The sequence below is a fragment of the Oryx dammah genome, unplaced genomic scaffold (genome assembly GCF_014754425.2).
Source record: "Oryx dammah isolate SB20612 unplaced genomic scaffold, SCBI_Odam_1.1 HiC_scaffold_2, whole genome shotgun sequence".
Lineage (NCBI taxonomy): Eukaryota > Metazoa > Chordata > Mammalia > Artiodactyla > Bovidae > Oryx > Oryx dammah.
The window spans coordinates 118169807-118184372 of NW_024070186.1; the positions used below are offsets into that span (position 1 = coordinate 118169807).

The 14566-nt window shown below is 40.8% G+C and overlaps 1 protein-coding gene across 3 annotated transcripts in view; it reads right to left on the bottom strand.

Annotated features, from left to right (window-relative positions):
- Positions 1-14566, bottom strand: part of ARL13B (ADP ribosylation factor like GTPase 13B) — an 84774-nt gene that overhangs the window by 56324 nt on the left and 13884 nt on the right. The window contains exons 1-2 of one of the 3 annotated variants that reach the window (XM_040226772.1): positions 9195-9333; positions 8925-8995 (exon numbers count right to left, since the gene is read on the bottom strand). The exons of 1 other annotated variant lie outside the window; for it this stretch is intronic. In XM_040226772.1, coding sequence (XP_040082706.1) covers positions 8925-8995; positions 9195-9208 — 85 coding nt within the window. In that variant the 5' untranslated portion in view covers positions 9209-9333. Of the gene's footprint in view, positions 1-8924; positions 8996-9194; positions 9334-14566 lie in introns of those variants that run through there. One more of the 3 variants, XM_040226762.1, reaches the window with a different exon arrangement.

Genomic DNA, 14566 nt, shown 5'->3' on the forward strand with positions numbered 1-14566 from the left:
ACTAGCTGCATTTAAAGTGCTCAAGAGTCACATGTGACTGGTGGCCCACCCCACTGAACAAAGCCAGTGTAGAACATGTCCATTACTGCAAACAGCTCTACTGAACAAAACTGGTTTAGAGGGTATTATCACTCCCACATTCAGCAAAACATTTGCTACTACAAAAATAAATTTGAAAGGCATTTGCTTTTAGGCTTAGGTATGACTGAGAAACAGACTTGCAATGTACCATTGCCTCTCAGCAAGCATCTTATTACAGTTTAGACAGCTCCCTAGAAAGTTAATAAAGACAACCACACATCACATTTTTAAAAGACCTGCCTTATCTAGAGGGAGAAAAAAGCAAGTTTAGAAACAATATAAGCAGACATATATTCCAAAAACAGAATTATACTAGACATTTAAAAATGTGGATCTAGTCCAGACCAGAATTGGTTTCACAGTTAAAACCAACAGCTATCTTTAAGTACAAATTGAAAGGTACTCCCCCTCTCCCCTGAAATTATCAGTGAAAATAAGTCAACTGTCCTGAGGAAGAAATAAGAGAAATAACATATTCAGAATAACCTACTCAGTACAGAACCTTGTTAGGTATTAAAATGTAAAGATGAATAAAATAGGGTTGCTACCCTCAAAGAATATCCAGTACACTTCAGAGAGATATAATATTAATGCAAATAATATAAGAACCTATATGTTCTGTGATTAAGTCTGGAGGGGACAGTGTAAAGGTGTAATAAACTACATGGTTATGTCCTAGCCAAATTCATCTGCTGAAACCCTAATTCCCAATGGTGATGGTATAAGGAGGTGGGGTCTTTGGGAGGTAATTAGGTTTCAGTTCAGTTGAGTTGCTCAGTTGTGTTCGACTCTTTGTGACCCCATGTAATACAGCAGGCCAGGCGTCCCTGTCCATCACCAACTCCTGGAACCTACTCCAACTCATGTCCATCAAGTCAGTGATGTCATCCAACCATCTCACCCTCTGTTGTCCCCTCTAATTCTGCCTTCAACCTTTCCCAGCATAAGGGTCTTTTCCAATGAGTTAGTTCTTCATATCAGGTGCCCAAGTTTCAGCTTCAGCATCAGTCCTTCCAATGAATATTCAGGACTGACTTCCTTTAGGATTGACTGGTTAGATCTCCTTGCAGTCCAAGGGACTCTCAAGAGTCTTCTCCAACACCACAGTTCAAAAGCATCAATTCTTTGGTGCTCAGCTTTCTTTATGGTCCAGCTCTCACATCCATACATGACTACTGGAAAACCCATAGCTTTGACCAGATGGACCTTTGTGGGTAAAGTAATGTCTCTGCTTTTTAATACGCTGTCTAGGTTGCTCACAGCTTTTCTTCCAAGGAGCAAGCATCTTTTAATTTCATGGCTGCAGTTACCATCTGCAGTGATTATGAAGCCCCCAAAAATTAAGTCTCTCACTGTCACCATTGTTTCCCCATCTATTTACCATGAAGTAATGGGGCAATGCAAAAGAATGCTCAAACTACCGCACAACTGACTCATCTCACATGCTAGTAAAGTAATGCTCAAAATTCTCCAAGCCAGACTTCAGCAATACATGAACCGTGAACTCTCTAATGTTCAAGCTGGTCTTAGAAAAGGCAGAGGAACCAGAGATCAAATTGCCAACACATGCAGGATCATCGAAAAAGCAAGAGAGTTCCAGAAAAACATCTATTTCTGCTTTATTGACTATGCCAAAGCCTTTGACTGTGTGGATCACAATAAACTGTGGAAAATTCTGAAAGAGATGGGAATACCAGACCACCTAACCTACCGCTTGAGAAATCTGTATGCAGGTCAGGAAGCAACAGTTAGAACTGGACATGGAACAACAGACTGGTTCCAAATACGAAAAGGAGTACGTCAAGGCTGTATATTGTCACCCTGCTTATTTAACTTATATGCAGAGTACATCATGAGAAACGCTGGACTGGAAGAAACACAAGCTGGAATCCAGATTGCCGGGAGAAATATCAATAACCTCAGATATGCAGATGACACGACCCTTATGGCAGAGAGTGAAGAGCAGCTAAAAAGCCTCTTGATGAAAGTGAAAGAGGAGAGTGAAAAAGTTGGCTTAAAGCTCAACATTCAGAAAACAAAGATCATGGCATCTGGTCCCATCACTTCATGGGAAATAGATGCAGAAACACTAGAGACAGTGTCAGACTTTATTTTTTGGGGCTCCAAAATCACTGCAGATGGTGACTGCAGCCATGAAATTAAAAGATGCGTACTCCTTGGAAGAAAAGTTATGACCAACCTAGGTAGTATATTCAAAAGCAGAGACATTACTTTGCCAACTAAGGTCCGTCTAGTCAAGGCTATGGTTTTTCCTGTGGTCATGTATGGATGTGAGAGTTGGACTGTGAGGAAGGCTGAGCACCGAAGAATTGATGCTTTTGAATTGTGGTGTTGGAGAAGACTCTTGAGAGTCCCTTGGACTGCAAGGAGATCCAACCAGTCCATTCTGAAGGAGATCAACCCTGGGATTTCTTTGGAAGGAATGATGCTAAAGCTGAAGCTCCAGTACTTTGGCCACCTCATGAGAAGAGCTGACTCATTGGAAAAGACTCTGATGCTGGAAGAGATTGGGGGCAGGAGGAGAAGCGGACGACCCAGGATGAGATGGCTGGATGGTATCAGGGACTCGATGGACGCGAGTCTGAGTGAACTCCGGGAGACGGTGATAGACAGGGAGGCCTGGCGTGCTGCGATTCATGGGGTTGCAAAGAGTCGGACATGACTGAACAACTGAACTGAACTGAACTGAATGGGACTGGATGCCATGATCTTAGTTTTCTGAATATTGAGCTTTAAGCCAACTTTCTCACTCTCCTCGTTGATTTTCATCAGGACACTCTTTATCTCTTCTTCACTTTCTGCCATAAAGGTGGTGTCATCTGCATATCTGACGTTATTGATATTTCTCCCGGCAATCTGGATTCCAGCTTGTGTTTCTTCCAGCCTGGCATTTTGCATGATGTACTCTGCATATAAGTTAAATAAGCAGGGTGACAATATACAGCCTTGACGAACTCCTTTTCCTATTTGGAACCAGTCTGTTGTTCCATGTCCAGTTCTAAGTGTTGCTTCCTAACCTGCATATAGGTTTCTCAAGAGGCAGGTCAGGTGCTCTGGTATTCCCATCTCTTTCAGAAGTTTCCACAGTTTATTGTGATCCACACAGTCAAAGGCTTTGGCATAAGCAGAAATAGATGGTTTTCTGGAACTCTCTTGCTTTTTCGATGATCCTGCAGATGTTGGCAATTTGATCTCTGGTTCCTCTGCCTTTTCTAAAACCAGCTTGAACATCTGGAAGTTCACAGTTCACGTATTGCTGAAGCATGGCTTGGAGAATTTTGAGCATTACTTTACTAGCATGTGAGATGAGTGCAACTGTGCAGTAGTTTGAGCATTCTTTGGCATTGCCTTTCTTTGGGATTGGAATGAAAACTGACCTTTTCCAGTCCTGTGGCCACTGCTGAGTTTTCCAAATTTGCTGGCATATTGAGTGCAGCAGTTTCACAGCATCATCTTTCAGGATTTGAAATAGCTCAACTGGAATTCCATCACCAGTGGGTCTGGTAGGTTCTTTCTATTATTAAATTCTAATCCTGTTATCCTAAAATGTAACTTGTGGGAGTGGGTCTGGTAAAATTTTACAACCTTGAGACATCCTTTTGATTTGCTGCAATAATTAATTAAAAAGTATATGCTTCCCTTGCTAAAGACTTGATCAGTCCTGGGTTTTCATTGGAAGGACAGATGCTAAAGCTGAAACTCCAATACTTTGGCCACCTCTTGTGAAGAGCTGACTCATTAGAAAAGGCACTGATGCTGGGAGGGATTGGGGACAGGAGGAGAAGGGGATGACAGAGGATGAGATGGCTGGATGGCATCACCAACTCAATGGACATGAGTCTGAGTAGATTCTAGGAGTTGGTGATGGACAGGGAGGCCTGGTGTGCTGCGATTCATGGGGTCGCAAAGAGTCGGACACGACTCGGCGACTGAACTGAACTGGACTGAAAGACTAGTGAGGGGCATACTCTCCGACCCCTTCTTCTATGTCAGAAGCTTTCTCTGTCCCTTTTTCACACTTTAATAAAACTCTGCTACACAAAAGCTCTTGACTGATCAAGCCCAAAGCTAAATCTTCGGAGATGAAGAATCTGACACCATTCACCATAAGCTATCACTGTTAAATCTTTAATTGGCTTTGGAGGCTGTGGAACTCTGATATATAGTATTTTCATGCTGTAAGTACTACCACTACGGCTACTTTGAAATTACCAATATGAGGCACCTGACCATAAAGTTGGACAAAGAGGTACCTAATTGGCTTTCACTGACTTTCTGAGCCAATGTGAGCAAGTAGGAGCCAGGTTTAGAATACCACAGGCTGCAGCCAACAGTCTGTGAATTGTAGTGATATGGTGGCTGCTGGGTCACACACTTTTAAAAAAAAGGAGGACAGTCTTCTTTTATCCTTTTTACTTCTTCCTTCTGGCTGAAGTACATACGTAGTATTGAGTCCAGGTTGGTCCTGGACCAGGTTGGCAAGGGAAAATACTAGGAACGGCAAAGCAAATAGGAAAAGGAACTTGAGTCCCTAATACCATACAGCTGCTATGCCAGCCCTAAACTACTTCTGCCTGTGCTATTACATGAGAGAGAAATAAATTTCTATTTTGTTAAGCCACTGTTATTTTAGGCTTTTTAGTACAATCGAACCTATATCCTATTAATGCAATCACTTTGACAGCCATGAAGAAGAGAAGATGAATGAATGAAATGAAGATAGGGAAAATACTTTTAGATTCAGTTCAGTTCAGTCACTCAGTCGTGTCCAACTCTTTGCAACCCCATGAATCGCAGCATACCAGGCCCCCCTGTCCGTCACCAACTCCCTTGGAGTTCATCCAAACTCGTGTGCATCGAGTCGGTGATGGCATCCAGACATCTCATCCTCTGTCGTCCTCCAGGAAACTATAATAAAATCATAGATGAAACACTAGGGTTTGGACTTAGCTGATCACAATACAGTAAGAGAGGGAAATTATCTCAAAAGAAAGGAGGAAATATACAATAAAGTTTGCTTTTAATTAAAAAAAAAAAAAACGAGAAGAGTCATAAATAAGCTAAAGAGTAGAAGCCACGGGAGAAATGTTTCAGGAAAACGGCTTACTACACCCTAAGGCACCCCACTCCAGTACTCTTGCCTGGAAAATCCCGTGGACGGAGGAGCCTGGTGGGCTGCCGTCTATGGGGTCGCACAGAGTCGGACACGACTGAAGCGACTTAGTAGCAGCAGCAGCAAGGCATGACTAACCTGGGACACCAAAACAAGTAAATCTGCCCTTGGGAATGTATAGTCTGGAAAGGTAAAGAAATACATGAATAGAGGAGCAATTAAGCACTGATACACATATTATATACAAACAAGAGTAGACAAAAATAGTAGTAGCCAATTGTATTCATGGTGGTGATAAGGGGTGAGGGCAGCAGGAGACCAGAAGGGACTTCCTAAAGGAGACAACATGACAAACAACTGTCTTTAGAGATAAGCAGATGTTCTGTCTTTAAGGAAAAGTTTATTTCTCTTTAATGAGGCAAATGGGAACAGTATAAGCAAAAAACAAAGGCATCAAAAGGCTCAATCAAACCTATATCCTAGGAAAACTCCCAACTAGTTCTATATAACTGGATTCTTTAGAGAAGAAAAAAAAGGTAAGAAATCAGTCACCGGAGTAGGCTAAAGAGTAAATAAAAATGAAGAACAAAAACAGAGTCAGAAGGCAGCTCAAAGTTGAAGGCAGCTTTGACGTTTTTGTTCAGGACATGACACCTTGAACATTTTCTAAACTCAGAAAATGACACTGATAGATATATAGAAGTATGATTTAGGAAAAAAAAAAAAAAAGACCTGATGGAAAGAGGATATTCTAAGTACGTCCAAATAATCAGATGGATTTATTAGCAAGTTCCTAGATCCTGTTCCCTTGAACCTAAGGTTTTGAAGGTAATAAAAGAGGATGTTTGGATAAGGCTTCATGGACTGCAGACCAAATCTGGATAGCCACCTGTTTTTACATGGCCCTTAAGATAAGAACACATTTTACATTTTAAAATAATTCCAAAACAATTCCAAAGGATATTGCATAACATATCAATCAAATTTTAGTGTCTATAAGGAGAGTTTCATTGTAATATGGCCATGCTCAATTTTTACATACTGTCTATGGCTCCTATCAAACCAATGTGTCAGAACTATGTAGTTGGGAATGGGACCGTAAGACTCTCAGAGTCTAAAATATTAGTATTTACTATCTGGGACTTCCCTGGCAGTCCACTGGTTAAGACTCCATGGATTCAATCCCTGATTAGGAAACTAAGATACAATATGCCATGCAGTTTGGCCAAAAAAATAAATGAATTTAAAAAAATAAAATATTTACTATCTGGGTCTTTACAGAAGAAACTTGAAAACCCTATTTCAATTCAGTTCAGTTCAGTCACTCAGTCATGTCCGATTCTTGAGACCCCATGAACCGCAGCATGCCAGGCCTCCCTGTCCATCACCAACTCCTGGAGTTAACCCAAACTCATCTCCACTGAGTTGCTGATGCCATCTAACCATCTCATCCTCTGTCGTCCCATTCTCCTCCTGCCCTCAATCCTTCCCAGCATTAGGGTCTTCTCAAAAGAGTCAGCTCTTCGCATCAGATGGCCAAAATATTGGAATTTCAGCTTCAACATCAGTCCTTCCAATAAACACCCAGGACTGATCTCTTTTAGGATGGACTGGTTGGATTTCCTTGCAGTCCAAGGGACTCTCAAGAGTCCTCTCCAACACCACAGTTCAAAAGCATCGATTCTTCTGTGCTCACCTTTCTTTATAGTTCAACTCTCACATACAAACATGACTACTGGAAAAACCATAGCCTTGACTAGACAGACCTTTGTTGACAAAGTAATGTCTCTGCTTTTTAATATGCTGTCTAGGTTGGTCATAACTTTTCTTCCAAGGAGTACGCATCTTTTAATTTCATGGCTGCAGTCACCATCTGCAGTGATTCTGGAGCCCAAAAAAATAAAGTCTACCACTGTTTCCCCTTCTATTTGCCATGAAGTGATGGGACCAGATGCCATGATCTTCGTTTTCTGAATGTTGAGCTTTAACCCAACTTTTTCACTCTCTTCTTTCACTTTCTTCAAGAGGCTCTTTAGTTCTTCACTTTCTGCCATAAGGGTGGTGTCATCTGAATATCTGAGGTTATTGATATTTCTCCCAGCAATCTGGATTCCAGCTTGTGTTTCTTCCAGTCCAGCGTTTCTCATGATGTACTCTGCATAGAAGTTAAATAAGCAGGATGACAATATACAGCCTTGACGAACTCCTTTTCCTATTTGGAACCAGTCTGTTGTTCCATGTCCAGTTCCAATTGTTGCTTCCTGACCTGCATACGGGTTTCTCAAGAGGCAGGTCAGGTGCTCTAGTATTCCCATCTCTTTCAGAATTTTCCACAGTTTATTGTGATCCACACAGTCAAAGGATTTGGCATAAGCAGAAATAGATGTTTTTCTGGAACTCTCTTGCTTTTTCTATGATCCAGCAGATGTTGGCAATTTGATCTCTGGTTCCTCTGCCTTTTCTAAAACCAGCTTGAACATCTGGAAGTCCATGGTTCACGTACTGCTGAAGCATGGCTTGGAGAATTTTGAGCATTACTTTACTAGCGTGTAAGATGAGTGCAATTGTGCAGTAGTTTGAGCATTCTTTGGCATTGCCTTTCTGTGGGATTGGAATGAAAACTGACCTTTTCCAGTCCTGTGGCCACTACTGAGTTTTCCAAATTTGCTGACATATTGAGTGCCCCTGATTTAGACGGTGACAGTTCTTTGAGGATATAACCTCAGTGACCACATGAGGGGTACAAAAAGCCTTTAGAAGACTGCTTCAAACAATAACATATAGTTTGTTGGACTTCCCTAGTGGTCCAACGTTTAAGATCCTGTACTTTCAATGTAGGGGGCACAGGTTCAATCCCTGGTTGCGGAACTAAATACCACACATCACGAAGTGCAGCCAAAAAATAAATAAATAAATATATAGTTTGTATCTAACATTATAAAACAGAATTGGGGGTGACAAACATTTTTTTCCAACAAGTTTTGCAAGGTGTAAATTTTCTTTCATAAACCTTCCCAAGTAAAAGTTCCCATTTGTCACGCATATCTTTGCTGCAACATTTATTTTCAGAAACAAATATATGTTAGGTTTTTTCCCAATTCATACCGTTAAGATGCATGGCTCATGCTACATCTTCTGGGTAAACACAAACTCACTAGTACAGCAACTTCTATATTATAGTTACAAAGCATTAAATTAAGACTAAATAAATACGTTCGATGAGATGTAACATAAATGACATAAAACCCTTCAATGTATCTTTAACATAATTGTAAAAAACACACATCATATCGAAAAAAAAAAATCAAGAGATACAAAGAGAGCTGTCCTGGCTATCTGTATTTCTACCTTTCTTTCACTGAGTTGTAGCTCTTTAACTAAATTCTGGCCAAAACAATGTAGACAATATGCAGCCTTAATAGCAGGGGTATGTCCTTTTTACACTTTTTTGTTCCTACTAGCTAGAAGACAGCTATGACTCCTGCTAGCTGATCAAAGACCTCAGGGAGCCTCCATATCTTTGCATTCATTCAAATCTGAAACAGAACAGGCTGGTACTATTAAGCCAGAGTCTATTCACCATATTACACACAAGTACACTAAGAATACAAAGTAATAGAGTACACAATATCTCTACCCAACAAATATTTAATAAAGAAATTTAAATAAATAAATCAGAATAATTTAATAATAATGTTTTTCAGCTTACCTCCTTGGATCCCCTTCGCTGTCGCCGTTTTACCAGCATTATCAAGTCCCACCATCACGAGAGTCACCTTTCTTAAAATAATAAAAAATTTTTTTAAAAAATCACCTTCTGAGTGAATTAAATATTGGGGAGGGAGGGGAATAAAAGCAAATACATTCATCCAAGCAATACTTAAGAAGCAACTACTATGTACAAGTCAATATGCTGAATGCTAAGGGGTACAATGATGAACAAAATATATATTCAAAAAGCAAAATTCTTGAAAAATACCTGTAAAGTGCCATCCTTTTGCTCTCTAAGCACAAAAAAACAGAAACTGTACAGTAGATAACCTGAAGGGTAGAGAAGAAATTAAGGGAAGAAGAGAGCAAGGGAGAAAGAGATGGATTCTAGAACATGAGTTATTTATCACATCTAAAGACTCAATTTTCTAGTTAATTGAATTCTAACCATTAGCAAAAGTTTGTTTTTTCCAGTGAAATTATGTAAGAAAAGAATTAGGTTAGGTCCTGTACACTACTAGTACACTCAATTGTTTTTATATATGTAGCACCTTACCAAATACAAATCTTATAGTACAGTAACATGATTATTAACCTAAGATCTAATGTATTTTAAAAGAGGGTTCCTAAATTAGAAAAGTTAATATTTTTTTTGATGATATAGCTAAACTTCACAGAGTAAGGGAAAAAAACACAATCCAGTTCAATTTTACAACTGACGAAGCATATGCCTAGAATCATAAGCTAAGACAATGAATTGGTTACAGTCAGAAAGTGAAAGTGAAGTCGCTCAATCGTGTCTGACTCTTTGCGACCCCGTGGACTGTAGCCCATCAGGCTCCTCCATCCATGGGATTCTCCAGGCAAGAAAACTGGAGTGGGTTGCCATTTCCTTCTCCAGGGGATCTTCCCAACCCAGGGATAGAACCCAGGTCTCCCACATCACAGGCAGACACTTTAACCTCTGAGCCACCAGGGAAGCCCGGTTACAGTCAGAACCAGAACCTAATTCACCTAACTTCTAGGAACTTCTTAAACCTGGGACAGGTTATAAAGGAACAAACCTACCACACAGGTCCTAGTATCCTGGGGATTAAGTCCAGCACTAAAGCCCATTTCTGTTCCAGCCTTAACTACTGCTTAGTATAACAAGTGGTGAGACCACTTATTAACACCACACACTTGGGAATAGAGAGAAAAATCACAGTATAACTGGGCCACATTTCCATGGAGTGGAGTCAGGGTTTCTGCCAAATACAGTCATTCTTCACGGGCAATCATTCCAAGAAGGGTTAAAAAAACAGAACTTAGATGGCAAGAAGGGTGTTTTCCATCTGGCTAAGCCTGGCTTTCTTGGAGCCAGACTTATACCACACACCAGTGTTCTAGGTACTGAGACACCTGCTTATTAAAATAACCACAACAATGAAAAACAAAAAATGATAAACTCTTCCTTTATTAACTTATACTTTAGTTGCAGAAGACAAATAATAAATATAAGAATAAGTAAATTACAAGTATTATCCTAAATTAGAGGTGATTAAATACTACAGAAAAAAGTATAGAGAGGGATAAAGGGGAGCAGGAGTTGGGGTGGAGGTGGACAGTAGCTTTATACAGGGTGATCAGGGCAGGACGCACTGAGAAAGGAGGTAAAGTCTGAGCAAGGTCTTGAAGGAAGGAAAGAGAGCACAGTGGGAGCCAAGGCACTAAGGCGGTGGGCATGGTACATGTGTCGGGAGGTGTTGACATAAGAATGTTCCAGAATCAGCAAGGAGGCCAGTGTGGTAAAACCCAGTCAGGGCGGCACAGGGAAGAAAGACAGGAGGTTAGAAACACCTCAGAAGCCAGATCAGGTGGGCCTGGCAAGCCATGGTGAGGACTGCGGATTTTGTGAATGAAATTAACTCTTCATGTCAATTAATTCTGAAAGACATGGCATACCAGATCACCTGACCTGCCTCTTGAGAAACTTGTATGCAGGTCAGGAGGTAACAGTTAGAACTGGACATGGAACAACAGACTGGTTCCAAATAGGAAAAGGAGTACATCAAGGCTGTATATTATATGTCACCCTGCTTATTTAACTTATATGCAGAGTACATCATGAGAAACGCTGGGCTGGAGGAACCACAAGCTGGAATCAAGATTGCTGGGAGAAATATCAATAACCTCACATATGCAGATGACAGCATCCTTATGGCAGAAAGTGAAGAACTAAAAAGCCTCTTGATGAACGTGAAAGAGGAGAGTGAAAAAGTTGGCTCAAAGCTCAACATTCAAAAAACTAAGATCATGGCATCTGGTCCCATCACTTCATGGCAGATAGACAGGGAAACAGTGGCTGGCTTTGTTTTTCTGGGCTTCAAAATCATTGCAGATGGTGATTGCAGCCATGAAATTAAAAGACACTTACTCCTTGGAAGGAAAGTTATGACCAACCTAGACAGCATATTAAAAAGCAGAGACATTACCAACAAAGGTTCGTCTAGTCAAGGCTATAGTTTTTCCAGTAGTCATGTATGGATGTGAGAGTTGGACTATAAAGAAAGCTGAGCGCCGAAGAATTGATGCTTTTGAACTGTGGTGTTGGAGAAGACTCTTGAGAGTCCCTTGGACTGCAAGGAGATCCAACCAGTCCATCCTAAAAGAGATCAGTCCTGGGTGTTTATTGGAAGGACTGATGTTGAAGCTGAAATTCCAATACTTTGGCCACCTGATGCAAAGAGCTGACTCATTAGAAAAGACCTTGATGCTGGGAAGGATTGAGGGCAGGAGGAGAAAGGGACAACAGAGGATGAGATGGTTGGATGGCATCATCAACTCGATGGACATGGGTTTGGGTGGACTCCAGGAGTTGGTGATGGACAGGAGGCCTGGTGTGCTGCAGTTCATGGGGTCACAAAGAGTCGGACACAACTAAGCGACTGAACTGAACTGAACTGAACATGTCAATTTCCTCTGTTATCCAGGAGCCTAAGTCTTTTCTAAATGCTTCAACCATCCCTATATCCACCATGAGGAATAAACAAAAGTGCGTCTACACTTGAGTCAGTGGTAAGTCAGTTAGCAGCCTTCTCATACCCCATTCCCAGTCAGCCAGAGATGGGGTTGGTGGAAATGTCAGAGGCACGCAGCAGACTATGAATTTATGGAGCTCAGGGAGTATGTGAGGTCTAGGTACTTCTATCCACGTGAAAGTTTTACCTGCATCACTAAATGAAAAATATGTTTACTTCTTAAGGAAGCTTTGAGATACGTAGAATATAATTTTACTACTTTGTTTGAAGAATTTATAACTTCTGAATATCAAAGTACAAGTACAAAATAATTTCCTAAATAAAATATAATAAATGACTATCCAAAAATATGGATGATATAGCACAAACAATATTTTGGATAATTCAAGTTACTAAATACATAATGAATTAGACCATAATATTAAAGTTAATTCAATTGCTCTTGAATAATTTATTCCAAGATCTACAGTGTTTCAAACATCACCATAACCAAAACAATTACTTTGGGGGACAAATCCCCATTTTCTGTTGGTTTTCTTTATTCTGTAAATCTTTAATCCAGTTTTCTGCTGATAGGTGGGGCCTTGTTCCCTCCTGGTAGTTTGGTCTCACGCCAAACTACGGTAGGGGTAATGGCTACCTCCTTCAAAAGGACTTATGCCAGCATACCACAGCTCCCAAGACTGTGGTAGTCAGTGCCCCTGACCTTGCAGCAGGCCACTGTTGACCCACCACGCCTCTGCCAGAGACTCCTGGACACTCATAGGCAAGTCTGGCTCAGTCTCTTATGCGGTCACTGCTCCTTTCTCCTGGGTCCTGGTATGCACAAGGTTTTGTTTGTGCCCTCCAAGAGTCTGTTTCCCCAGTCCTGTGCAAGTTCTGTAATCAAATCATACTGGTCTTCAAAGTCAAATTCCCCAGGGTTCTCAGTCTTTTTGCCAGATCCCCAAGTTGGGAAATCTATTGTGGGCCCTAGAACTTTTACAACAGTGTGACAACTTCTTTGGTATAATTGTTCTCCAATTTGTGGGTTGTCTGCTCAGCGATGAAATGGAGCTAATGGCAACCTCCTCCAACAGGACTTATGCCACACTAGGCTTCAACAGTATATGAACTGAGAACTTCCAGATGTTCAAGCTGGATTTAGAAAAGGCAGAGGAACCAGAGGCCAAATGGCCAACATCTGTTGGATCACAAAAAAAGCAAGAGAATTCCAAAAAAACATCTACTTCTGCTTCACTGACTATACTAAAATCTTTGTGGATCACAACAAACTGTGGAAAATTCTTAAAGAGATGGGAACACCAGACCACCTGACCTGCCTCTTGAGAAATCTGTATTCAGATCAAGAAGCAACAGCTAGAACTGGACATGAAAAACAGACTGGTTCCAAATCGGGAAAGCAGTATGTCAAGGCAGTATATTGTCATCCTGCTTTTTGAACTTATATGCAGAGTACATCATGAGAAACGCTGGGCTGGAAGAAGCACAAGCTGGAATCACGATTGTTGGGAAAAATATCAGTAACCTCAGATATGCATATGATACCACCCTTATAGCAGAAAGCAAAGAAGAACTAAAGAGCCTCTTGATGAAAGTGAAGGAGAAGAGTGAAAAAGTCAGCTTAAAACTCAACATTCAGAAAGCTAAGATCATGACATCTGGTCTCATCACTTCATGGCAAATAGAGGGGAAACAGTGGAAACAGTGTCAGACTTTATTTTCTTGGGCTCCAAAATCACTGCAGATGGTGACTCTAGCCACGAAATTAAAAGACACTTGCTCCTCGAAGAAAAGCTATGACCAACCTAGACAGCATATTAGAAAGCAGAGACATTACTTTGCCAACAAAGGTCCTTGTGATCAAAGTTATGTTTTTTCCAGTAGTCGTGTATGAATGTGAGAGTTGGACAATAAAGAAAGCTGAGCGCAGAAGAACTGATGTTTTTGAACTATGGTGTTGGAGAAGACTCCTGAGAGTCCCTTGAACTGCAAGGAGATCCAGCCAGTCAATCCTAAAGGAAATCAGTCCTGAATATTCAATGGAAGGACTGATGTTGAAGATGAAGATCCAATACTTTGGGTATCTGATGGGAAAAAAATGACTCACTTGAAAAGACCCTGGTGCTGGGAAAGATTGAAGGCAGGAGAAGCGGACGGCAGAGGATGAGATGGTTAGATGGCATCGATGGACATGAGTTTCAACAAGCTTCAGGAGTTGGTGATGGAGAGGGAAGCCTAGCGTGCTGCAGTCTGTGGGATCGCTGCAGTCTGTGAGATCGCTGCAGTCTGTGGGATCCCAAACAGTGGACACCACTGAGCTACTAAACTGAAATGAACTAATACGTTTCGAAACATTGTTCTTAAAGCAGTTACCAAGGAAAGTTGTTAGATTCTATCTTAAACACTTTCTTTTTTAAAACAGAATATTAAATTCAAACAAAAAAAGTTCTTCAAACGTGAAAATCACTTCGAAAAATTATAATCATGCTGAAACTGCACGAAAGATGTCTTTCTGGATTTATATTTTTATGTTGACTATCCCTGCAAGTACATAGTCAATATTTAAGATCATTATGCCATATACTTGAAAACATGGCTTTAATTAAATATCTGAGGT